Below are 26,443 nucleotides of genomic sequence, written 5' to 3' on the forward strand. Positions count from 1 at the left end.
TGTGTGTGTGTGTGGCTGCAGTGCCCATATCTAGCTCATAGACTGTAAAGGTGATCTAGCTGCACACACGCGTGTGCCCAGTAGCGGTGTTAGTCGACACATAATAAAAATTAAAACAGTTATGTTTGAACTCGACTTGCACTATTTTGAAAGAACACGTTGCTATGGTTTGGTTTGGCTGTTTCGAGACTAATTTGTCTAAGACTCCTCATATTCTGAAATTTGTTTTAATCTCAAGCACGTGTCAAATAAATGATATGGCTCATTCTTTAAATCTCCTGATAGAAGTATCTGACCTAAACATCATGAAAGGCAAAGTTGTTGATGTCCCTGTGTCCATCCCAGCATCCTGTAGAAATCGTGAGACTTAAACAAATGTGCAGTTTATACTAAACGACTACAGTATGATTTGTGATGATCGAGTGAAATCATATACAAACTCAACCAGAACTTAATTGTCTTTCAAGCTGTACTTGTGCTTGTGTACTGTGCAATGGATTTGGGAATATAAATAAGGGTTCCAATTTTAGAACCTAGAGTGAATTGTATGGACAAATCACGGGACCTGCATATGTGCATTCTGTTTATATTAATGCACAACAATACTGGGTTTATCCATGTGACACTGCCTCACAAAGTTCATCAAAGATGTACTAACACAAAAGGAACAGAGAGGTCCAAAGCAGTGGGTAGATTTCATTGAAAATTGTTATTAGAAATGGGACATTTCTTGGGGCTTTTTCTGACCTAATGTAAGCCATATGAGAGATGAATGCAATCTGTTAACAATATTTCTATTTTTGTAACTCAATCACATTGATCACAAAGACGTAGAAACATACATCATCTGCATAGATAAGGACAATACTCATTACAACACATGGCAAAGGTGTAAATGTGTCACGATGAATGTTCTGTCATCTGCATTACACATGTTAATATGATGAGTTAGCATTTGATGGGCACATACAGTGTTAGCAGTCGGTAGTCGCTATTGAAAGAACAACTCTATCACCATCCACATAACTGTGTGCATCACTCAGCATTGTGTCCAGGCATACACCACTGCCTCTGGCTGCAGGGAGCGGATGGATGCCTTTGACTTAATACTCGATGGTCACTGCCTTTGTCTTCAGGTATTCGTTGAGAGCATCTTGTCCTGTTGGAGGGAACAGACACCGACACAGTATGTATGGATGTTAGTCCCTTCAAACATAATTACTTTTTTGCTTTCCTAGACAGTTTTGGAGAGACAGAGATGATAGGGCAGAGAGGGGATTGACAGGGGTCTGCTGCGACGAGGGCTGAGCATCATGGGAGGGGATAGTTGGGAATAAAATATAGCTACAATGCACTATAATAAAAATGAAAAAACGTATAGTACAACTTAATAAAGAGTGAAACTAGAACTACTGCCTGGTGGTTATACTGTTTTCCTCTGTGAGGCATACAATTGCTGAACGGTGAAAGTCCAGTGGTGGTAGGCAATGCTTTAAAGAAGACATAGCTCCGAGGAAGCTGCAATATGGTCCAAGGTCACTGTGACATCACAATATGTAAGGTTGCAATGACCTTTGACCTCCAATCTATTCAGTTCATCTTCGAGTCAAAGTGAACATTTGTGCAGAGTCTGCGTTAAACACTAAACCACGAACCACACCAAAAAGCTAACAACTTAAAAGGATTAGGTCAATATTTAAAAAAAAAAGTTCTTATTTGCTTTTTTTCTGAGATTCAGTGTTTAGATTTATGACTTGCTCATACATATTCTGATGCTCATTGTGATAGACTACATGCGTAAACTAACTACAGTTACACACTGTACCAGCAGCATTTGTCTTTCTCACCCAGGTCTTTGCCAAAGCCGGACTGTTTGAAGCCCCCGAAAGGCGCGGCGACGTCGGTCTTGTTGTAGGTGTTGACGAACACTGTGCCTGCGTTGAGCTTCTCACTGACGTACAGAGCTTTGCTGATGTCCCGTGTGAAGACACCCGACGCCAGGCCGTACTCGGTGGCATTAGCCCTCTTCAGGACCCCGTCTACATCACTGAGGGGCAGGGGGGAGCGTGAAAAACAATTAATTTAATCCAGTGTTAAAAATGCAGAAAAATGTGAAAACTCCGTCGAATAGCAGTATTTTTATCTCATCCCACCACTGCTCTTTTATAATACTGCAACTACAGAGGCGCTTCCCCCTTTTTAAATCAAAAAATCAGAAGAAAAGAGAGAAAGAAATTATGTTGAATGGTCTAAAAATTCATTCTGTAGGTTGCTAGTGTAAATGCGATGAATGGTAAAAATAAATTAACAAGACCTCCTCACTCAAATAATCTTGAATGATCCTTACCCGCCCTTGAACTTGGAGATGATCATGACGGGGCCGAATGACTCCTCTATAGCGATGTACATGTGGTCCTGCACATCAGTGAACACTGTGGGCTCAAAGAAGAATCCTGGAGGCAGACATGCATGCAGATGTGTCAAAAGCACCTCAAAAGAATACTTGAGTAGAGATTCCTTACTGGAAAAATAACGTGAGTATAACAATGTGTATTCAAAGTTAAACTACTCAATGCAGATATGACCACTGTACTATTAGAATGAGATTATTATTACTGTCTGGATGACGTGGAGCTCATTGTGTATGGGATTATATTGTGGATTTAAGTTTTTTTTTTATTCATTGATAGATTGTTGATTGACAAAGAAAAAATCAAAATAGTCAATAGAAAATTTAATTTTGGCACTCAATTTATCAATTAATCTACTACTACTCTGTTTTTTAACTCTTCATAATGTGTTTCATAAGCAAAAATCTTAGTAACTACTAATTTAATTTATCAGTTAAATGTAGTGGATTAAAAAGTTTAATATTTTCCACTGAATTGTGGTGGAGTAGGAGAATAAAGTAGCATGAAAAGAAAAGATTCAAGTAATGTGCAAGTGCCTCAAACGTGTTCTTAAGTACAGTACTGGAGTTTAATTGACTTATTAGTAACATTCCACCTGTGCATAAATGTAGCTGTGCAGACAGGGGGCGTTACCTGGCCGCTGCACCTGTTTGCCTCCACAGATGAGCGTGGCTCCCTCCTTGACCCCGGTCTGACAGTACTCCACCAGTTTGTCCAGGTGGGCTTTGTGGTTCTGAGGGCCATGGTCTGTGGAGCGCTCCAATGGATCACCAATCTTCATCTTCTTCACCTCCTCAATCTGAGAAAAAACACACATTGCATTTCATTTCACCGTTATTTATACTGGAGAGAAAACAACAACACAAACACAATGTACAATGCAAAAACATCAAATACACAACAACGCTGATGAATTCATACGGCGGTGTAGAATGGCTGCAATGAAAAATGACTTGGCTCAAAGTACAACATAGATATTTTAAATATAAACAGTTACAGGTAGAGTTTGGCGGATTTAAGAAAACTTGTCTAAATTTGTTAAAGGATATGAAGGTATTTATTTTAATTTGTTCATATCCACATTAGACAAGAACAAAGGTAGGAAGATAAACTGTAGGATCTTTAGAGTTGAAGGTGGAGTCAGCCATTCTAGAGAATAGATAAGTTGTTAATGGCTAATCAGTTTTTGTCCAAATCAGTGAATATCTCCTAATGATCCGCTACCTGTCTGTACTGTGTGTGCTGAAAAAAACTGTTAATAAGCAGCCTAGGTTTTGTAAACTGAAATGTAAACAAAGGGGACTCAGACTGACCCAACATTGCTAGCAACAATGCTATCCATTGGATTATCGCTATGAAAATACAGGAAGCACGTGTTTTTAACAGCACTGTAGTGACAATAAGCCGGTCAATATTTAAACAGGTGTTGAAACCAAATACTTATCAAAGCCAAAATAATAAGCCAATCAGTAGTTTAGCCTATATTAATAGCATTGTTACTAGCTAAGGTGGGTCGGTCGGAGCCACTATGTTTACATACCAGTTTACAGAGACTAGGATGTGATTTTAGGGTGTGAACACACACACACACACACACACACACACACACACAATACCTCTAAGGTCTAGATATGATTTAAATGCAGTAGAGAGGTGGTGCCATGCAGAGAACTACCTGGTCCTGATGTCGTTCTCCGCATCTCCCCACCTCTCCGCCCCATTTATGTCTCTCCAAACAGTCTAATGAAGCAAAAATGCCCAAAAAATAATCCTAAAAAAGGAAGGATAAAAAGGTGGTTGATTTCTAAAAGGGAATGCCCCACATACCACTTTTTTCACAAACTGGTCATGGATGGAGTCTTCCACAAACAGTCTGCCGGCGGCGATGCAGTTCTCTCCCTTGTTGAAGAACACGGAGCTCATGCCCTGAAACACACAGACAACACAGTGTCAGTTTGCCCTCTAACCCTCTATTGGTAAACATGTGCAAAATGACAACACAAAACATGCTCCCATTGAATGCACTTTACCATGCGCACTGCCTTGTCCATGTCACAGTCACTGAAGATGATGAGAGGGGATTTCCCTCCCAGCTCCAGGGAGACCTTCTTCACATTACTGACTGCACAGCTGCAGGTGGAGGGAGAGAGAAGACATAGGTTAGTTGTAGAGTTACGTTTTAGTTTAGATGGAGTTTTGACAACGTGCGTTGGCCCTCTCACCTCTTCATGATGTGTTTGCCTATCTCAGTGGAGCCGGTGAAGCCCAGTTTACGCACGTCAGGATGGTCAGAGAGACGCTGACCCACCAGAGCTCCTGGAAGAGAGGAAGCATCAGTGTTAGAACCACTCACATACAGTATGTCCTGATCCTGATAAATCACAGCAACACATTCAAATAAATACCTTGATACACTTTAACACATTTTGAGAAACAATGTCCTTTCCTTCCGTGTCTGTCTTACCTTAAAGAACAACAACTGTTGAACTAATGTATGTGTTCCCTGGCCAGGCCAAATGTGTGAGTGTGTGTGTATTCTTACCTGATCCAGGCAGAATATTGACCACTCCTTTGGGCAGTCCCGCCCTTGCTGCCAACTCGGCAAACTTCAGTGCCGTCAGAGGAGTCACCTGGAAACAAATGACTTGTTTTTTAAAAAAAATTTGAAATGTGTATTTAACTACCCACGTTGGTCCACAGCGCAAAACATAGTCGTATTTTTCCCTCTATTAATTTCTGATGGACAGCATAGCCTACATGTCACGTGACTTTTGGGGTTCTCTCCGTCAAAACTAAAAAAATTGCCTTTATAATCTTCACTCTGTAAATGTGTACGACCTTTAGTTTGATCATTATTACATAGATCATTCCAGGTATTGCCAGAATTTTTTTCAATGCAACTTTTGTCATAGTTGTTATGGTGGTTGATAGGGCGCTGCTATCGCTGAAACCAGCAGCAGGTTGAATCATTGTCTTTGCTGTTATGTTTTCTCTGTTGCTTTATGAAGCCTAACTGTTCACTTCTATGTTCTCTCATTTAAAAAAAGTCTATTTTAGAGCAAGGTTGATGTATACAGAGCCGCCTGCCGACACCTCCCGTAACAGTGACTGTATTAGCAGCATTTAACACTAGCTAAGCTCCCACAATGCCGTTGGGCAGCCGTCAGCTATCAATTACTACTCATTATATTTCTCAGAATTGAAGGGGAATGGATGGAAGAGAGGGGCACTGTGAGACTGGGTTAGATCATTAGACTTTTCATCTGGCACCATCATCACTGATGGTTAACACTTCACTTAGTCCAGTACTTTTGTTTATGACTAAATTCCTGCTAAACTAATAGCATCAGCCTCAGCTCTACTTTAGCGCTAATTATCTCATTTTAGCTAATTAAAATGCTTCACAATATGCGTAAAGATAGTGAACATGGTTAGCATTATACCGTCTCAACATCAGCATGCTAAAGTTAGCATGAAGCTAGAAGTACGGCCTCACAGAGCCACGTGCATGTCTGTAGAGTCTTACGCCTGGAGCCACACTGGACGTAGATCACCTCAAAGCGCTGGTCTAACCATGTGATAGTAACCTCATGAAGTTACAGTGTGTGTACGTATTTCTAACTACTGTACATGTATGCCCACACGGCCACACCCATGGCTCATAGTTTTGATAGTTTTTTCGATCAGGTATTTTATCTTCGAGTTTCCCAATGTGAGTTGGAGAAGAGGAGGAGAGCCCCTGCTTTTTCCCTGCTTCAATTAAGACATTGAAAACCTTAATAACGTGTTTGTTTATCCAGTTTAATGGGGTTTTTAATGTGGCTTCGGTCCGATTTGCGTGCGGCTTGTGGAAAAAATAGACCAGACGCCAAAATCATTGGCCCAGGCGCTCAGAGAAGTGAACATTTTCTAACTTATATGCTCGTTCCTGAATAATCAAACTTTGATCCCTGGAACACTGTTTGAAGTTAGAAAGCTTCCTGAAAAGTTACTGTTTCACTGTTGTTGTTTACAGCAGCCAGGGCCCACAGTTTGGTTAAAAACATAATGGAGTCTTATGTTTGGTTCCATGTTCCTCAAAATATATATATATATTTTTTTTATGAATTATTCAATACTAAGAATTACATGTAAAGAAAATATGTGTTGTAAACTTACTGCAGACTCTGCGAATGTAAACATATCCATCTCTCCTAAAAATGCATGGTGCATCTTTAATAGTATGACTGCAGCCTGCAAAGCCATTTTCCATATAGTTTAGTACAAACAGAAGGTGTCTGAGTGTGTGTCGGCTGACCTGAGCGGGTTTGAGGACCACTGTGTTCCCAGCTGCCAGGCAGGCTGCAGTCTTCCAGGCCAGCATCATCAGAGGGTAGTTCCAGGGAATCACGATAGCACACACTCTGAGAGGAAAGAAAATCAGGATTTATGGCATGCTTTGTTTGTTAGTAGAATTGATGAATTAGTGTAATATGGAAAAAACATTTGGATGACTGGGATTCAAGACAATATCTTTAAGTGCTGTTAACTTAAGACATTCAAGTATGTAGTAGTAAGTAGGCTATAAAAAACAAAACATACAATATCATTGTTTTCTACTAGCTCTACATATGTGAATGAGTCTAAACATACAGACATTCAAATATCAACCATCTCTCACCCTATTGGTTCCTTCTTGGTGAAGGTGAGGTTACGATTGGGCCTGGCCTGGTTGATGGGGATGGTGCTGCCCTGTGAAAAGCAGACATTTCATTCCTTTCCATTGGATTTATCCACATAGGCTATTGCCGACTGACCATACTGTATACTACTGTCACTTGCTGGTGCCGTTAATCAAAGTTGAATCTAATGTTAGGACGAAAACTGGCTTCCAGCCTTTGAATGTAAGGTAAGGTAAGGTAACTTTATTTTATACAAGAGGGTAGATTAATTTTGCAAACAAACTGGAACATAAAACAGCAGATATGAAAGCCTGCTAAAAACAAGATAAAAGTACTCAAATGTTCTATCAATCAATCGGAGAATAAAAGAGGTAGAAATAAATATCTATATAAATAAGACATTAAAGGTGCACTGTGTAACTTTTGGTGTAAAAATGTTTTAAGGTGTATTCTCATAACTGAATGAACAAACTTTCCTCACAGGAACATTGGATCCCTGGAACACTATTTGAAGTTAGAAAACTACCTGTAAAGTGACTGTTTCACTGTTGTTGTTGTTGTGTACAGACTTATGTTTAGTTCCAGATTCCTCAAAATAATTTTGTTTCGATTTATGTTATAGAATTATTCAATACCATGAATTCTTTGTCGGGAAAATAGGTATTTTAAAATACTTAACTGCAGGCTCTGCAAAATGTAAATAAATCCCCCTCCTCTAAAACTGCATTGTGCACCTTTAAAAAGCACTCTGCAAATGAATTTTGTTAAAAAAAATAATGTATACCATTGTTAATTGCAAAAAAATGTGGCTTGGATCTTACTTGGATCTTGTCACACCAGCCAGCGAAGTAGCGGAAGGTCTGGATGGACATGCCCACGTGAGTCTTGAGGGCCAGGGTGTAAACAGCTCCAGAGTCCATGGACTCTATGGTGGCCAGCTCCTCCTGGTGCTGCTCCATCAGGTCAGCTAGTCTGTAGGTGTGTGTGTGGGGGGGGGGGGGGGGGAGCAGAGGTTCCAAGGGGTCACTGACAACATGGATCAGGCTTAACAAATGTTTAGGCAGTTACGCAGCAAGGTGAGACACGGCAGGTAAACAGGGTGAACATTTTCAACGCATAGATATCAATATGAATATTTTCCAGTTGATTACTTAGCAATTTTATTTATTTTTTGAAATTATTTTTTGGCATTTCTATGCTTTATTAAAAAAGCTTTTGGAGAGACGGAGATGAAATGGTGCAGATAGGGGAATGACATGCAGAAAACGACCACGAGCCGGATTCTAACCCATAGTCTGCTGCTTCTGAGGACTGAGCCTCTATTGGGGGGCCCCTCTAACCACTACACCATGAGCACCCCCAGCAATATTTTTGGGTTTTACTACCAGGGCACATTATTTAAAAGTCAAACACCCCTTCATCAGTGTTAGCTGTTAACCCCTTCATAGCCTCAGAAATTGCATTTTTCTGATTGGCTGGCAGATCCATCCATTTAAATGATGTACTCACACACCTTAACTGTGCCTTCTGGAGTTTTCTTATAAAAACCCACAAAGTTAGGTTTTTCATTCACTCTCACTTAGAAACACTCGGTGTGTATCACTGAAGCCTAAAAAGCATGTTAAAGGCATTTCCTCCCTCAATAAACATTTGCACAGCTGAGTTATGGCAATATTTGGAAACCTGCATTGATTACATCCTTGTCAATGTGATTGCTAGATTGTTTTCCGTTATTCTTGGTACAACGGTGCCACCTGTCGGCAATCAGTGGAATAACATCAAACTTGCAGCAGAAATGAGTGTTGCGGGGCCTGCACCCTGTGTACATGTGCACAAATGAGACACAAACAAAGCCTTGACCCATTCACAAACAGTGAACCTGGGGGATTGCACTATGGGTAATCCAGCCTTGCAGGTAGACATACTCTGAGTTCGCATACGTTTTCCTTTTTACTACACCACACATACAGCTTGCTGGTTTGCATACTTAATACAATGCAATTAGATTTATCAGGGTATTTCTGGCATACACCATTTTACACACATGAATTGGGACGTCCTATGCCTACGTTACGTTTATGGTGATAACACACCATGGACAAATGGACATTTTTAGTGAGAAGAGGTGCACTGACTTGTAGATGAGTCTGCCTCTGTCTCTGGGGTTCATCTTGCCCCACTCTCCCTCCTCAAAGGCCTCCTTAGCAGCACACACTGCCCGGTCCACATCACTGATCTGGGCCAGAGACACCTCACAGATGGCCTACAGGACACACACACACACATACACCCGCCCTTTAAAACATAATAGTGGATAATGAATTTTCTAGATAAAAAACTGTGGCTACAGGTGATTGAGACTTTTGTCTTTCCCGATTTCCGCCTTTACAAAGTCAGCCTACCCTGCATTTTGTCATTATGCCTGGTAATATTGCAGACTGATCAATGGTTCTTCTACTGACCAGAAATAATAAATGAGCTTTGACCTCACCGTGCCGTCAGTGGGATTGATGGTCTTGTAGGTCTTTCCTCCTTCTGCGTCCACAAACTCTCCATTAATGAACAGCTGATGAGGCATCTTCACACTCATGTTGTTGATGTTCTTCTCCACCTGAGGAATTGAACAGTTTAGTTAAGTCCCTGGAGCAGTTTGGGGTTAAGTGCCTTGTTTAAGAACACAATGATGATGGGCACCATAATACAAGCCACTACTAGTTTTACTACCAACACCCTCCTGTCTGGTGCCAGGGACCGAACCAGCGATCTCATGGTTACTGGGAGATAAAGGTGTTTCCCCGGGCCAAGCAGTAACACATACACATAGCAGGCAGTTTACAGCAGTTCTCTGTGAACTTAAAACACAGTCCAATGCACTCACATAGTCCACCACCAGCTCCTCCTCCCCGTCCTCCCCTCGGAGCCTCCTCACACACATCTGGATGAAGTCCATGAAGCTGGTGTTCATGTAGACGTCCTCGTTCTGCAGCACACAGCTACTGGAGCGCAGCTTGGCCTCCTCCACAAGCCTGGAGAGGGGTGTGGGGGGAAATGTATTCATTGGAATTTAGGTAACACTTAACAACAAGGTACACACAATTTGAGTAACTACTAGATAGTTATGCATTACATTCTACATAGATTTTCTTTTTTTAGTAGCTACTACAGCTTTTTTTTTTTGGTTTTTATTATTTTAGTAACTACTACATTGTTTTTTTAATTAGTTTTTTGTTTTTAGTAACTACTACATAGTTATGCATTGCCTACATAGGGTATTTTCTTTTTTTTCTTCTTTTTTTTTAGTAAGTTCTAATGTCTACCTTATTGTAAAGTGTTACCGGAATTTCTAATTAATAGCCTTTATTGCATTAACGAAATAGTGCCTAACTGTTTCTGTCCCCATGAAGAATTCTGAGTTATAATAATAAAGATTTTAACTCTGGCTTTACCCAACATCTTGATTTTTGGTTTTTAAAATGTAAGAATAATTAGTAAGATGCTGAAATTTGCATATTTATTCAGACATTTTGGAAACAATTGTAATACAAACAATCATTGTTTTAATGTAGGTAATCAACTGGAAAAGTTTTAAGGATAAATAATTTTTTTTTTTTATTCCTTACCTGACCACATCCATGGAAGCAGCACCAGACTTGAAGAAATCAGTCGAGTCTTCAATGTGACTGACGTTAGACAGAATACTCTGCCACACTGCCTGTGAGGAACACATGCTCAAAAGTCAGCATGGGGACACGTCTGTTTCATTGACAACTTATTAAAAATGTATACATTTTTATTTTATTCCTCCCCCCCTGCTTCGCTTCCTCTCCCCATGAAGTCACTCCCCTATCTTTTTATTTTTATTTTTTATTAAATTAAAACTTTAATTCTTAATGAAGCAGGAGGGGCTCATGTTTCAGTCGCCGCTGGACCCTAGGGAAGGCTGATGGATTGAATTTATATAGCGCTTTTCTCGTACTCAAAGCGCTTTTACAGGGTTGCAGCTATCATTCATTCACACACAGTTATACCGGAGGTGGTGAGCCATTCAGCGCCTGTGGCCCCTCCGACCACCACCTCAGACATACAGCAGTCACACACATTCACACGAGGCAAGGTGGGTGACGTGTCTTGCCCAAGGACACAACAACCATGACACAAGTGGCAGGGCGGGGATCGAACCGCCAACCCTCTGATCATTGGCCGACCCGCTCTGCCACCTGAGCCTCGGTCTCCCCGATCTGGTTGCCCTGGGTTTGCCTCCTGACAATCTTTCACCCTTTGCGAATAAAATCAAGAACCATTTGGATCTTTCCATGTCTTCTCAATAGGGTGCAGATTTAATTTTTATTTTTTTATACCAATGATCTCTTTGGGGGTGGAGAGGGAAACCAAGGAGGGAGATTAAATATTTATGCATGCAAATAATAGAACATTATAGAACATTAAGCTTAAGAATAATAAAGCCGGTGATAACAAGAAACGTCTAGTGTGGGTCTCTGTGTCACTCTGTGTATATGTGTGTGCGTGTGTATGCGTGTGTATGCGTGTGCGTGTGAAAAACGTATTTTTGATCATCCCTAGAATGAATAGGAGAGAAGGCGGCCCCATACCCTCATCTGTTCAGCAAAGCTCTTCTCCTCCTCTGTGAGCTCCAGAGCCACGCTGCTGGCTGAGCTGAAGTACTGAGCTGCAGAGATCATCTTCCCATCGGAAAACTGGAGATTCTTCACAAGCAGCTGCACACAAGAAGATGAACATGGGATGATCATAACGACGAAAATCACTCTAAAAGCACTTCAACTAAACCTTCCATAATCATTCCTAGCACTATTCTGAGGGTTATAACAGAACAATTTCATGTTGTTAATTGTCGGATTCTTCTGGAAAACACGATGATTTTTTTTTGTTTTTGTTTTTTTAAGAGATGTACATTTAAAGATGATTAGTTATATTGCCACATTTTCTTATTTGGTCAAACATTTTTAATTTATTATTTGTATTGAAAAATATATTGTTTTATGTAAGTCAACTGGCAAGGTTTCATGATAATATCTATGATTTTATGATAGGAACACATTTTAAAGATGTTCTAATAGGCCTTTTTTAGGGGGGCCCTGTCAGTCATGGGAATTGTCCTAAACTTTCCCCGTTTTCCCCCAGCGCCCCTTAGTAGCCTAATAATAAATGTGTATTACGAATCATGTCCAAACACTTTGAACAGAACAGTTACAGTCCAGTACAGTAGGTGGCAGTGTAACCCCTTGTAACATATTGCATCCAGGGCAAAGGCTGAGGATACACTTCACACAGTAGCTACAAACCATAGATAGTATAAAAAAGCTCCAAACATAGAGCCGACAGTCAGGTAGATAGAAGATGGCTAACGCTACGCTCCAGTCATTCAACGTCTTTCTGACGGAGCGACTAACGGCGGCGGCGGTAGACATCTATGGGTTCGTGGAGAAGACGGTAACGGACTACCAGGAGGAAGTCTTCCGGACTAAACTGGAGAACCAGAGGCTGCAGCGGCTGCTGGATCTGATCTACAAGCCTGAGATAAGACTGCACAGGGCAGGTGTGTGTGTTTCACTTTAACACCGTAGTCTACCTGAACCGCTTGTCAGTCGGCTAATTATGTCATTCGATAAACCACATCAGGTAACAGCGTCTTGTTGTTGGAAGCGAAGGGGCGTTCAGGTTCAGCTCATGGATTTATTATACGGTTCATCTGCGTTAGCAAAGCCAATGCTAGCTTCCTAGCTAGTGACAGGGGATGCCATTCTAATAATGAATGAAAGTGAATTACACATAAGCCTACTGTCACTTGTGTATTTATTGTAACAATGCCACATTGTTCAATACAAAATTGTGATATTTTCGTAGTGTGACACTGCGGCTATGAGAACAAAATAATATTGAAGGTAACGGTGAACACAATTCTGCTAAGACCAAACGTAGGCTACTTACGTAAACAAACGTTAAACATATTTAAAATGTTGTTAAAGATAGGCTATTTTAAATTATGTTTTATTATTAGACACTACAACTCCCATAATGCATAAGAAAAAAATATTGGTTTAAGGTTGAGTATTTTAAACATCCAACTATAGGGTGAATGATTATATAGCCTAGAGACAAATATTTTGATTATTATTATTTTATTTATTGAATAAAACATTACAAGCTTTAAAAGGTGGAGTCAGTGATTCTGGAGACCGCTTGTTGACTAATTTCCCTTGGTCAAAATCAGTGATTATCTTCTGATGATCCACTAGCCTATCTGTCAGTGTGTGCTGATACTGATTTAAAATAATCCAGTGTTAATACACAGCCAATAAGGCTCTGTAAAAGGCATGTTTACCTTTAACTCCTTCACGCCATAAATGCTGATACAAAATCAAAGGTTGCATAAAAGCTTTTAAAATGGGTTGAACCTTTTCTATCTAATTGTTTAATGTTGAGCATGTGTTAATGACTTATATGCGAACATCTCTGTTGTTACACTCTGTTTGTAATTCTAATCCATAACCATGTATTTCTGATGTTATTATGGAACAGAATGTGGAGTTGGCATGATGAGACTGTGGGAGAAAGTAAAGTCATTGACCTGAAGAGGTGAACTAAAGCGCTAATCACAGCTGAGATCTAATTATGTGTATTAAAGCTCCAATTATATATTTCATTTATGAACCCAAAGTACATAAAGCATGAACGCAGCAGTGATGAACCATATTTGGAATGGAAGCTGATGGGTCCATCTACAGTATGTGAAGATAATGCCATGTTCATATCGGCAAAGTAATCTGAATGTTGAGTTTCAGACCTACAAATGATATTTATATCAACTTTACAAGAGGAAAGATTTTTCTGAAAGCTGCTACATATCCCACTTCAGTAATATGGAAGAAGTGCCAGAAAACCAAACAAATATAGACTACTCACATTAGCCAAATACGACATTTAATGCCCCACACTTAATGCATATTGTTTTGTGTTTTACAATACACGGTATATGAATCTTCACACAACTGACTCTGCAATCATAAAACCCTCTTGATGACATGAATGCTTGCGAGTTGTTAACATGGAATATTTTCCCATCTCTACCATCCATCCCTTATGACATGAACACAGCGTGAGAGTGAGCAGAGCCTGTCACCTGGTGGCCTTGTGTTTTGCCTGGATATGATGGAAAAGGGAAATGTACTAAGGCTGTCCTCGATTCGGGATTTTTTCAGTTGAAACAGATCTGCCCGTTCAATCCAGAGATTAGACCATTTATAAATGGGAAAAGTTGTTCGGAGTGAGGCATTTGTCCTTCCGCTAACATGAAAACCGTGGAAAGTGGACTTAAAACAGAGCCTTTAATAAACGTGGTGTGAAGATCTTTGGAAAGTCAGTGTATGGGTGAAGCAGAGATTTGGAATGCAGCTGAGGCTCGAGCCTCACCGACCGAATGATGGCTGCAGAGAGTGAGACAGTGTCCGTTGAGACGTGCAAGTAAAATACAATATGCATGCGGTACACAGGGGGTAATTGTATCCAAGACGACGTATACTTACTACAACATTACTGTGCACAAACATGTGAATCTGCTTTGGTATGGTGTTTGACATGATGTGACACCTCCTACTGGCCTGGCAGGATTACATCACTGTTTCGCCTTTTTAATTCTCTGGGGCTGTGTTCGGAACACCATACTAGCGTCCTACATCCTACATAATCATCATCTATATACTGCATACTCTGTCTCTACTCAAAGATCGATTGTGTATGCGAGTTGCGCCGAAACGTTTTAAGCTGAAGTATACTCAAGCAATGAAGAATTTCTTCTTCTTCTTATAAGATTCAGGCAGTTAAGACGCTGTTTAGCGTATAACCGCCCTCTACAGGTTAGATATTGAACTAGATTTTTACAGTCCTGTGTTCATCATCTGTGTTTTAGACCTCATGTTTTATAATTATGCTCTCTTGAGAAGAAGTTAAAAGTCCTGATGAGTGTACTACTGTAGATTTATTGGAGCACTATATTTGGTGCTGACGACTTTGACTTACATTACTGCAAGTCAGTGTAATGCATTTTCCATTTCCAATCCTTTGCAGATGCCAAACCACCAACTTTGCCTCTATCCACAGAGGAGAACCCTGGACAGCAGCAGCAGGAGTGGAGCGTGGCGGACGTGTGTTTGGACCAACCTGGACCTTCTGACATTAAAGAGGAAGTGTGGCTCAACGGGGCTGAGGACCACCCTTCACCAGAGGACAGTGATGAGGACGCTCTGACCAAAGAACTCATCAAAACAGTGCAGCAGCTAGAAGACTGTCGAGCAGCAGAGGAGGGGGGTCAGGGGGGCCTGGAGCCCAAGCAAAGCCCTGCGGTAGAGGAGGAGGAGGACCCCCCGAACAACTCGGACCAGAAGAAGACCAGCACCACCTTGTACCGCTGCCACATATGCAACTACATATTCACCAAGAAGTCCGTGCTCACGTGGCACCTTAAAACACATGAAAGCAAGGCACTAGACGGCAAGGGCAACTTCGACTGTCACGTCTGCGGCAAACACATCCCCTGTCAGAGCAACCTGCAGAACCACATGCGGGTGCACACAGGGGAGAGGCCGTACCGCTGCCACTTCTGCGGCAAGTGTTTCAAGCTGAAGGGACACATGACGGAGCACATCCGGACCCACACGGGGGAGAAGCCCTTCAGCTGCCACGTCTGCGACAAGTCCTTCAACAGAGGCTCCACTCTGAGGAAGCACGTCATCGCCAAACACAAAGAGAGGCGGCCCTACAAGTGCGCCGACTGCGACGAGCTGTTCACCGAGAGGCTGCTGATGAAGAGGCACATGAGGAAGGTGCACGGCGTCAAACTGTCCACCAGTCAAAGTCCTGTCTAAAAGAACTTCCCAACAGACGTTATAAGGGATGCATGTTTCATGTAATGTGAAACATGTGAGGGGAATACTAAATGTTTTTGAGATTACAAAGTCGCTCAATTTTTCTGGACCAATACCAGAACGGTGCTTTTCTCTAAATGTTGCTTTTGAGGATTTTCTCGTACTCCAAAAAATCTTTCTGTTTTTTCAAAAGACAAAACTTTTTCCAATGTTAAATGTATGACATTAACAGCCATAGAAGAACTGCTTCAATTAAACACTGTCTGGAATCAGCACGTTTTATTTACAAAGGGAATAGTTTTACATTATGGAAAATATGCTGATGAGCTTTCTTGCCAAGAGATGGATGAGAAGTTTGATCTCACTCTTGTGTATGGAGCCGGAGGGGATTTAGCGTAGTTTAGCATAAAGAGAGCAGAAAGACACCTGTGTTAATAGAGAAAATATACCATGACAAATGTAATGTAAGGTCATTTCCTCAGGAATAACTGTTATTTGTCAGGCTAACAGTTTGCTGGCTCTTGCTGCACATTTGGAGATACATAAGAGTGATATCAATATTCTAATCCAACTACCTGCCAAGACTTTTTCCTAAATGTCAAACTTTAACTTTAAATCAAGAGTGTTTTATCAAAGAACATGCCAACAAGATTATTCATCTGAAGAGGCCATTGATACAACTTCCTGTACTTAACAGCTTTCGACAATATATTAAGGTTCAATAATCAGCCATTGTAAAGGCTCGGTAGATAAAATAAAAAACTAAACTAAACTAAAACCAACTCTACGAATGCAAACGTCATGTGACTCCATGTTATAATAGTGTTGGAGCAGTTGTTATGTAGGAGGAATGTTAGTACTGCCTTGATGACAACTTACTAACTCCAGATGTGCTGGATGTTACGGTTCCACAATAACCATTTCCTCTTTGTTCTCATCCACTTGAACCAGGAACCACCACATATGAACTCTGCAGCATTAAAAACACTTTGTATTCAAATAAAGATCGTATTAATGTGCAGTGCACCATGATAATACAACTTTGTTACAACTGGTGATATTTGTTTACGTTGTTAAATTGTTCCTGTGTTGTTTTTTTTATAAATTGTTTGCCAACGTTCAGTATTATTACCAACCTGTTGTAAACCCTGTGAACATTAAAATATAAAGTGAAAAAAAAACACATTGAGGTGAATAATGTCCAGCAAAATGTTCTTTCTGTATAACATTTGTGTAATGAGTAACCACATTTTGTAAGAAGAAAGGAATATGTTTGAACTACACACACCACTGGTGTGGAAAACTAGCTTCAGCGTGTTAAGAAAGACAGAAAACAGACAGAGGAAGGACCAGGGGTCTCATTTATCAACGTGGCATACGCCCAGAAGAGGGCGCACGCCACATTGATAAATGAGGCCCCTTAAGGAGTTTCTTCCTTATGCCATCTTCCACGTGAGTCCCACGCAAAGTGTTATAAATGAGGCCCCAATAAAAAGAAATAAAAAACACACCTTGTCAGTGTGGCTGCTGATGAGCGATGTTAGCACTTTTTTTGTTTACCCCAAATATTTAGCTTCTATTTTTTTCTGTTTAATTACAGATGATTGGACAAAAATCCAGAAGTCCCTTATGGCATTATTTAACACTCAGAGCCAACACCAGGGAAGGCCACGTGCAATAAACAATGCACTTCTTTAAAGTGTAAAGGTGCGAACACACTGCACACCGCCGCACGGCGAGTTTACATAGAAAGTCAATGTATTTCGCGCGCCGCCAAGCGAATGGGCGGCCGCCGCAGAAGTTGAAAATGTTGAACTTTTTGCTGTGTACAGCTATCAGTTTTGCTTTGTGAACCAAGTTAGCACCGGTTAGCTTGGGTAAAGCACCATCAGCACAGCAGACTGGTGCTCTCAGCACCGGTTAGCACCAACGCCAGCATATCCCCAGAGTAGGAGAAGGCTACTCTGGTCGGGCGGCGGGTGGCGGACACAATATGACCCAATATGATCACGCGGCGCGGAACCTGCGATTCGCGCCGCCAACCGCCGCGCCGCGGAGTGCAGTGTGTTCGTACCTTAAAGTATAAAATATATTTTTCAACATTTATTTTATTGAATTAATGTTGATTGGGTGTGTCCAACTGCGTGTGCTATTATGCTGGTAAAAATAGTTTGTAGAAACACATATTTCAGGCACAGAAAAGGGTAAAAATCTACAATATTTTCCCTAAAATTGGGGCCATCAAATTCCAAAAATTGGTTTAGCATCATTTTCATACCCATATCCCCTTAAATTACTTTTAAAGATGGTACTAAATAGAACCTTACAGACTAGAGGTGCAGCTTTATACAGTCATACACTCATTATAGATACAAATGAAAGTTTTCAACCCATCATCAATTAGTGGTATGGACTTTAAAATAGTGGTTGAATTGGGGGACATACTAAAGCAAGGTAAAGCATATTCCTAGACTTACTGCCTTGCCGTCGTTGCCAAACAGTATCAGGCCTGCCTTGGAGACGATACCAGGGCGACTGGCTCCGGGGATGTCCAGGGGCTGGCCGCTAGCTGTGGTGCCGTTATCCACAAGAGTGGAGCCGTAGAAAGTCACTTGCTATCGGAAAAGACACAAAACAGTAACACTTTGGTAAAGATGGTAAACATACTTGTGTGTGTCGGGGTGTAGGTTGACGGCGGGAAAAATCTTAGCTGCTGTGAAAACACTCACAGCTACTGGCAATCACTGAAGTCCAAAATAAATGTTAAAGGTCAAATTTAGGTTTGTATTAGAAACTCTTCATGTTGTAGTGTCCAAAAAACGTTATTTCCCACAGTGCCATTGCTGAATCTCCTCTTTTCAACCTCTGCCTGAAACGCTCTGTTTAAGCTAAGCCCTGCCTTCCAAAACGCCCAGTCTCTGATTAGCCAGTTTCCCATTTGGGGGCAACGCCTGCCAGCTCAATATTGCTGACTGCCTTACATTAGATTCAGGGGGGATCTGGGGGTGTGCTTATCACAGGTGGAGGTACTGCTTAGTTAGGTTGGTAATGAAGGGGCATGGTTTCTCCATGACATCATAAGGGGAGAGAAATCTGACTGGGTTTTAAAAAAAATTGGTTTTCAGAAAGGTGGAGAAAAAGAGACAGTTGTTTTTTATTATACTTTGGGTGTCTAGTCACAGTGGGGACGAATTTATGTTGATAAAAAATTGACAAGGTGCATGTTGCATAATAGGTGACCTTTAAGTATTTCTCTTATCATCAAAAAAGTGATGATTAAAGCAACAATCTACTGAGTTTAACGGGACAGAAACTAATGTCATTTATTGACATTTATTTGTAAGGAAGAAAAATAGGAAAAATGTATTCTGTTATTACCAAGTAAAAATTACAGTCCAGTAGCGTGTCAAAGAATCAAAGAATTGAGATGAATGATTTGCTGCTGTCCCGTTACCTGTCCATCCACCTCGGCCCAGGCTCCAGGCACTTTGTCGTTTCCTCTGATCCAGTTGTGGAGAGCCTCAGCAGACTGGTTCCAGTCAATCTGACAACACACGGAACAATCTCTTATCCTTATGTATCATTATGCAAAACAAAAACGCAAAACACTGAAATATTTTGCATGGAAAACCACAATTTTTTTTCAGGTTCACAAATTCAGATTAGGAATCGCAGTGTCGAGGCCAGAACAAAAGTTTGATAGATCACATTCAGACTGGATTGCTTATCCTACTCGACGCTGATGTTGAATATATTATTTTGAATATGGGACTTACATTTTCTGTCTAGTGAACCTCAGAAAAATAAAAACTTTAAATCAAGTTCATGAAATTGTATAAAGTAGAGTTGCCTATAAATCATGCATTCAAACCATAGCAAAGTTTAGACATGACGTTGCAGATTTACATCCTTTTAGCCTTTCTTTGCTTCTATGGCTTCTACAGTCAATGGCTAAATCATGTTTCCAACAAATATTATGTTTAAGAAAGTTGTTAATATTTGTCATAAGCTCTGAAAAAAACAGACACTTTGAACATAACAATAACTAACAGCAACACAACGTCTTGTTGTAAGATGGTAGTTCTTTAACTGAATACTGCTGGTGTGAAATCCGGCCAGGGACCTTTCTTACATGCCAGCCCTCTCTCTTCTCCATTTCCTGTCAGTTCTTTATTATATTCCTTGCATTCCAAATATTATACTCTTTCTTTTTTATATTATAAATACTACAGCTGATCATAAAAATAATGTAGTTAGCATGCAGTCAGCTAGAATGGGAACATACTTTTACTAATTTATTTCATCCTTGATCTTGCCTCTTTCTAATGTAACCGTCGCATCCCCAGTTGTTTTCATACGGAGGCTCTGTCGATGTGATGTCACTTTGATGCGCACTGGATTGTGGGTCAGAATCTCCCAAATAGCATGCTGATTTCAACACTCAAAATCTCGACTGGCTGTAGTAGGGCATCCGGGTATTTTTAAACATGCTGAATCCGACCACAAGAATTGGGACATCCTAAAAAAAATTCCACCATACTAAATAGCAGAAAGTATGGGGATTGGAACGTAGGGTATATATATATATTAATCTTGTACCTTGACATTGTCTTTCTTCTGAATGCATTCGTATGTGGCGCCCTCCTGTGGCTGGGTGATCCTGGGTGCCTTCCCTTCCGCTATCAGCCTCACTGCTTCCACCTGGAACCAGAACAAACACAGTTTGAGTTGCTGAAGCAAAAGGTGTGTGTGTGCTAACTGTATGGACTTTGCCATCACAATGTTTGTTAAGTGGAGAGGAGATCCGGCAGTAGGCAGCCCAAGGGAGATAAGTAGGACGATCCATATTACATGATGCATACACATGTTACATGTTTTCGTTGTAAGGCACATTCAAGGTCTGCTCCGACCAGCAGACCCCCTTCAGCCATTGTCTGTTAAATAATTTGTCGCTGTCGGGCAGAAACCTTGTATCTCCATTTTGTTTTCTTTTATTCATGAATCAATGCCATCGGTCACACTCATGTCTGTGTGTGGGTTTGAATAAAGTTTTAACCAATGAAAATTATTAATAAGAGCTTGTGATTGGATGATGCAGACAGAGTTTGTTGGTTTTAGAAAATACAATTTTTCTTATGTTTCCTGAAATAATACCATTTTGGAGATACAGGGTTTCTGCCCGACAGCGACAAAATGTAAACCACGATTGCCATGTGCAAAAATAAAGGGTCATGACGCCTGCCTGCATATCTCAAAACTTCCCGTTTCCCTGTCCCCACGCCTACAGGCATACAGAGTCTTCCATTGTCTACACTTAGGCCCAGAGTTTTCAAACGCTCTGGTTTTAGTTGTGATGTTTGGACAAAAAGGCTAAACCCCACAGAAAAATGTATGATCATGAAATGCTTGGAGTGCTGTGTAAAAGACCACATCTGCACCTCACTACCCCGCCTCCTAGACCCTATTTGTTTTGCTGAATGGTCCAACGGACAAAGCTTGTATACGGCCTTTACCCATTCTGGACGACAGGAATGGGAATGATTTATTAATGTTGTTTATTATTTACATCTCAGCGTTCAACCACCAAAATCCCCAACCAGGCTCATTACCAATCTCATGCACCTTGGACTTAACACTGCCATGTACAAATAGGTCCAGGAACAGGAAAACTTCATCCACTATTCCAGTCAGTGATCAATTATTACAGACATTTATCAAGTCAAGAGCGTATGTAACCTCTAGATTGAGACCAAGTTAATCATTTCCCTTACGAAAGGTTTTAGTAGTAGCCTACAGTATATTATGTTACTCAGTTTGAATACTTATTATTACTGATATACCAAAGTTTAGTGCAATCCCTCCATGTGCCATCTCGCATACAAAGTTGTAAGTCACTTAAGATAAAAGTGTCTACTAAATGACATTTAATGTGATAACAGTATAGTTACTATAGTATATGGAATCTCATGTTATCTTTGCATACTTTTTTCCGCTTTAGTTAAACAACTACGTTCATTTTCTCTACCTCAAACCCCAGCCTGTGTTTTCTCACACCCACAATGCCTTGCTCCATCACTGCACTTACTGTGCCTTTGACTCCCTCTGGGAAGAGAAACCTCTTGTAGAGTGTGTTCACGGTGTCGTCTGGTTCCACGTCACACTCCCTCTGCAGCAGGATGGGTCCAGTGTCCAGCCCGTCATCGGCCCAGAACACTGTGAAGCCTCCCTTCTTGTCCCCATGTATCAGGGTCCTGTGGATCAGAGAGACAGCAGCTATAGGTCAAGTTACTTTATTATGGTTACACTGAAATTAGTTTTTTCACATATCCCCCCTCAAGTTACCACACTTTGTAGTGCCAATACACAGCCCTCTACTCACCAGTTGATAGCTGAGGCCCCCCTGTGGCGAGGCAGCAGTGAGGGGTGGTAGATGATGGAGCCGTGTGTGGGATGGTCAATGACTTCCATAGGGATGAACTGGGAACAGAAGGGCAGCACGTTGAGCTCAGCTCCGGTGGCCTTGTACTGAGCCACCACCTCAGGGATGGCCTGGCCTTTCACTCGCCACCGCGGGAACTTAAAGACCGCAATGCCATCCTTCTCCGCCTCAGTTGCTGTGGGGTGGGGGGGATAATCAACCTATTAAACTATCTGCTTTACAAAAGTGGTTTCAGTTGCAACAGAAAAACTAGGAAATATCAATACTTTGTTCGTCATCTCTTCTTGATATTATTTGTTGAGTTAATCGATTTATTGTCAGAGTAGTGAAAGGTGTCCTTCAATCAGACGACAACTCTGGTATCCTCCTGGTAACTGATATTGTTGTTTATGTCTTCATATGGGATATGCTCCTCAAGAAATACCAGTATTCTGGCCTTTTGGTGCAGATTTGCAAAAGTGATAAACTACGTCTACAGCTATTTCAAAAGCTTCCTCATACAGCGTTTTAAGAAAAATAAATGAGAATGGTGAAGATAAGCAGTCTCTGAAAATGAGTGAAATTACCGTATTTACTTTGGATGTGTAAGAACAGGACAAGACAATCGGAGCGATCAGATTTGTAGTTCTAACTCTGAATGAAAACTGAATTAGTTGCTAGCATTTCCTTAATCCAAATATAGAAATTTTACTGCTGGTTATTGTCAGATATAAAAAACAATGTTCTGTGATAGGAGAGCTGCCGGGATTTTTATTTTAGGGGAGTAAACTAATAAAACCAGAGTGGTGTGAGGAGTCCAAATTTCAACATTCTAACGGTATGATGTAGACAAGCGAAAATATGACTTATCGTCGCTGTCGGGCAGAAACCTTGTATCTCCAAAACGGTTATTTTTCAGGAAACAAATTAACTCTGCATTGTCAATTCATAACAAGCTCTAATTTATACATTTTCATTGGTGAAAACTTTATAAAACTGAAACACAGATGTAAAGTATGACCAATAGCACTGATTTATGAATAAAAATTAAAAATAGACATACAAAGATTCTGCCCAACAGTGACCTTATTCTGCTTGGAAAGTCACACTCAACAAGGTTTCAGAGATAGCATTAAAATGAGACAGTCTACCTGCTCCTACAGCCATGAATGTATTGCAAAGCTTGAGTGTGGAGGTAATGTTAAGTCCTCACCCAGTGGGTCGGCCTTGCCATCTTTGTCGGGGATGGTGAAGACTCCTACGATGGTGTGGCCCTCTTTCCTCAGCTCCTTGTAAACCTCCTGGCCGAACACACTCTGACCAATCACTGCGATCTTCATGCTCACAACCAACTGTGTTCTAGAGAGCAGGCAACACACACAGGGCAGGACAAGCACAAAGTATGAATGGAATTAGTACAAGCAATCAAAGTATATCTGGAATAAGCCACAAATGCCAAAATAAAATAAAAAATCACACAGCATGCTAGGGCTGAGGTTTTCACCATGCATATTCATACTTGGGCAATTAATTCCCTTAAAGACACACTGTTGCATGTGTACTTGTTGTTTTCCAAATGGCAGTATCTTAAATAATGTTTGTTTACAAGAGATGCAAGTTACTTTCTACTTTCCAGATGTCAATATTCAAGATAATTGATTTTGTTTGCGAGAAATGCAGGTTTTACTTTAAAACTAAAATTTGATGTTTTAATTTCAAGATGTGCTTTGATTTCTGTTTGAAATAATCAATCTATAACCTTAAGAATTTCATCTGTGTGTGTATTCTTCATTTCTTTTTATCCCAAAAATTAGACAAAATTGGACAACATGTCCCAATATTGCTTCAAAAGGTGAACTCTGGTGGGCAAACTAAATAATAACTCATTAATCATAAATCGAGGTCAAATTAATAGGGCTACTGATTTGAGGTCATATCTCCCAGCCCTTACATTGCAAGTACTTTGCAGCTATGAAACAGCTGAAACACAGTCATGTGTTCCTTTCTTTCCTCTGGCTTAAGGGCATGCCTTTAAAAAGCTCCAAGAGGACATGAACCTCAGTCAATCAATCAACATACCGCCTTAAGGAAAGTTTAGACAGGGCAGGACACATCTGTGAGCTTACAGCACGTGTGCAGACTTCTAAAGATTAAAGCTGTGTGGGTTGAGAGTTGTTTTGAAAGGGGCCGAGAGGTTGCAAGACTCTCAATCAGACTCTATGCAAACAAGCGTGAACTGTAAGAGAATGGTCCAAAGAGCAAAAAAACTGAGCAGGTCTGGGGTGATTTCAACATGCTATGGACTTTAACTTTAAACTATTTGAAGAATGAGACATGTGCATGTGTGTGTGTAGGTATTCTTTACACAGGGAGACTATGTGAACATGTAGGCTATATCGTTCTGAAATATTATTTTTTCAGAGAAGGCTACAATGAGGTTCTTTGAACAAATTTGATTGTAGGTGGCGCCCCTTTATTTCATATTTCAATAAGCTTAGGTCACTCCTCAATTGTTAATAATGTGTGTATTTGTTATATCTATCTTGTACTTTTTTTTTTACAATGTATTTATTTTCTTTAACGTTTGTCCAATGATTGTGTGGGATGTGGGGGTTGTGATTGTTTGTTTGTTTGTTTAAAAATTCAAAAAGATTCATTAAAAATCGTTTATGGAAGAAAAAAAAGGAGAAGGCTACAATGTGAAGATTTGGTTATGTGTTGAATTAATTTTGCTTAAATTGAACAAAGACTAAACTAAGGTAATTGACAATGTAACAAAAACAAACAATTCAAATAATAGGATCACTCCAGTTCTGAGGTCTTTACATTAGCTTCATTTCGGTCAAAGAACTGATTTCAAAAAGCTGTTGTTTGGTTTATAAAGCACTTAATGTTTTAAGGCCAAAATACATTTCTTCATTATGAACCAATCCATCCAGGTATACTTTCAGTCCCCCAAAGTCAAGACTTAACATGGAGAGCCAGCTTTCAGTTTTTTTAATAGGGTTCACATAATTGGAACAAAATCTCAGAAAACTTGAGGTCTGCTGCAACTCTCAGTTTTTATAAATCAAATCTGAAGACTTTTCTGCTTGCCTATGAATGATATTGCTGTTTTTATTGTCTTTTAACATATTATTTTAAATGCATTTTTAACCATTTTTCTGCCTGTTTTTTAATGCATTTTTTATGCCCCTGTACAGGACTTTGAATTTCCATAGCTGTGTCTGAATCGTGTTATATAAATAAACTTGTCCTGACTTGCCTTCATCAAAAGCACATACACAAATGTATTAATGTCATGCATGCTTGTATTTATATCCCACATGTTATGTCACACACACACACACACACACACACACACACACACACACACACACACACACACACTAACACTCATCATATACACACTTATATGATCAATGCCATGCGACCATGGACCCATTATAAAAGCATGCGACCATTCTCTCGAGTATTCTAGAATCAAAAACAGCTTATATAGTGACAGTTTATTGACCCCTGAACAAAGGGGGCGGGACCTGCTCTCCTGCCAAACCAATCAAATCACACAGGGTAAGCTCATACCCTCCCGGTGTGGACCAGTCAGAAGCACGAGGAGTGGAAGGAGTTTGACAGCTCATGCACTGAAGGGACAACGTCCATAGAGATAGTTCAAGATCTTACGTTTTATGCGACACAAAAGAACGTTCAATATAATCACACATTGTCCACAAACACTTCTTACAAAGTCACGCGCGGCCATAATGTGAAATGGTAATAGTAATGCAACAAGACATCCAAAATCAAACAGGTGTGTGTGTGTGTGTGTGTGTGTAGGTGTGTGTGTGTGTGTGTGTGTGTGTGTGTGTGTGTGTGTGTGTGTGTGTGTGTGTGTGTGTGTGTGTGCATCATGCAAAACAATATGAAAGCAGAAAATATAAAGTTAAAGAAAGTGTCCTTACCCCTGCCTTCAGAGCTAGCGTTCCACCTGCTCGCTTATAGAAAGAGCGGTCGGACCGCAGACCGACCGACCGTTGCTATTTAATTCCCTCC

General features: G+C 40.5%; 2 protein-coding genes across 2 annotated transcripts; one reads left to right on the forward strand and one right to left on the reverse strand.

Annotated features, from left to right (window-relative positions):
- Positions 1-815: 815 nt before the first annotated feature.
- On the reverse strand, positions 816-26,443 carry aldh1l1 (aldehyde dehydrogenase 1 family, member L1). The gene is made up of 23 exons (XM_080025512.1): positions 26,353-26,443; positions 23,604-23,749; positions 22,352-22,586; positions 22,058-22,223; positions 20,572-20,673; positions 19,427-19,516; positions 18,450-18,587; positions 11,683-11,808; positions 10,693-10,784; positions 9,951-10,098; positions 9,564-9,683; positions 9,208-9,335; positions 7,894-8,044; positions 7,072-7,142; positions 6,709-6,814; positions 4,954-5,041; positions 4,634-4,727; positions 4,442-4,541; positions 4,239-4,337; positions 3,045-3,210; positions 2,348-2,453; positions 1,848-2,047; positions 816-1,159 (listed from the first exon to the last, which is right to left on the reverse strand). The coding sequence occupies exons 2-23, from the start codon at positions 23,728-23,730 to the stop codon at positions 1,104-1,106; spliced, it is 2,709 nt and encodes a 902-aa protein (XP_079881638.1). The 5' UTR covers positions 23,731-23,749; positions 26,353-26,443; the 3' UTR covers positions 816-1,103.
- On the forward strand, positions 12,398-17,018 carry LOC307248946 (uncharacterized protein). The gene is made up of 2 exons (XM_080025511.1): positions 12,398-12,647; positions 15,176-17,018. Exons 1-2 carry the CDS (start codon positions 12,449-12,451, stop codon positions 15,970-15,972), a joined length of 996 nt encoding a protein of 331 aa, XP_079881637.1. The 5' UTR covers positions 12,398-12,448; the 3' UTR covers positions 15,973-17,018.

The sequence above is a fragment of the Ammodytes marinus genome (genome assembly GCF_949987685.1).
Source record: "Ammodytes marinus genome assembly, chromosome: 4".
NCBI lineage: Eukaryota > Metazoa > Chordata > Actinopteri > Uranoscopiformes > Ammodytidae > Ammodytes > Ammodytes marinus.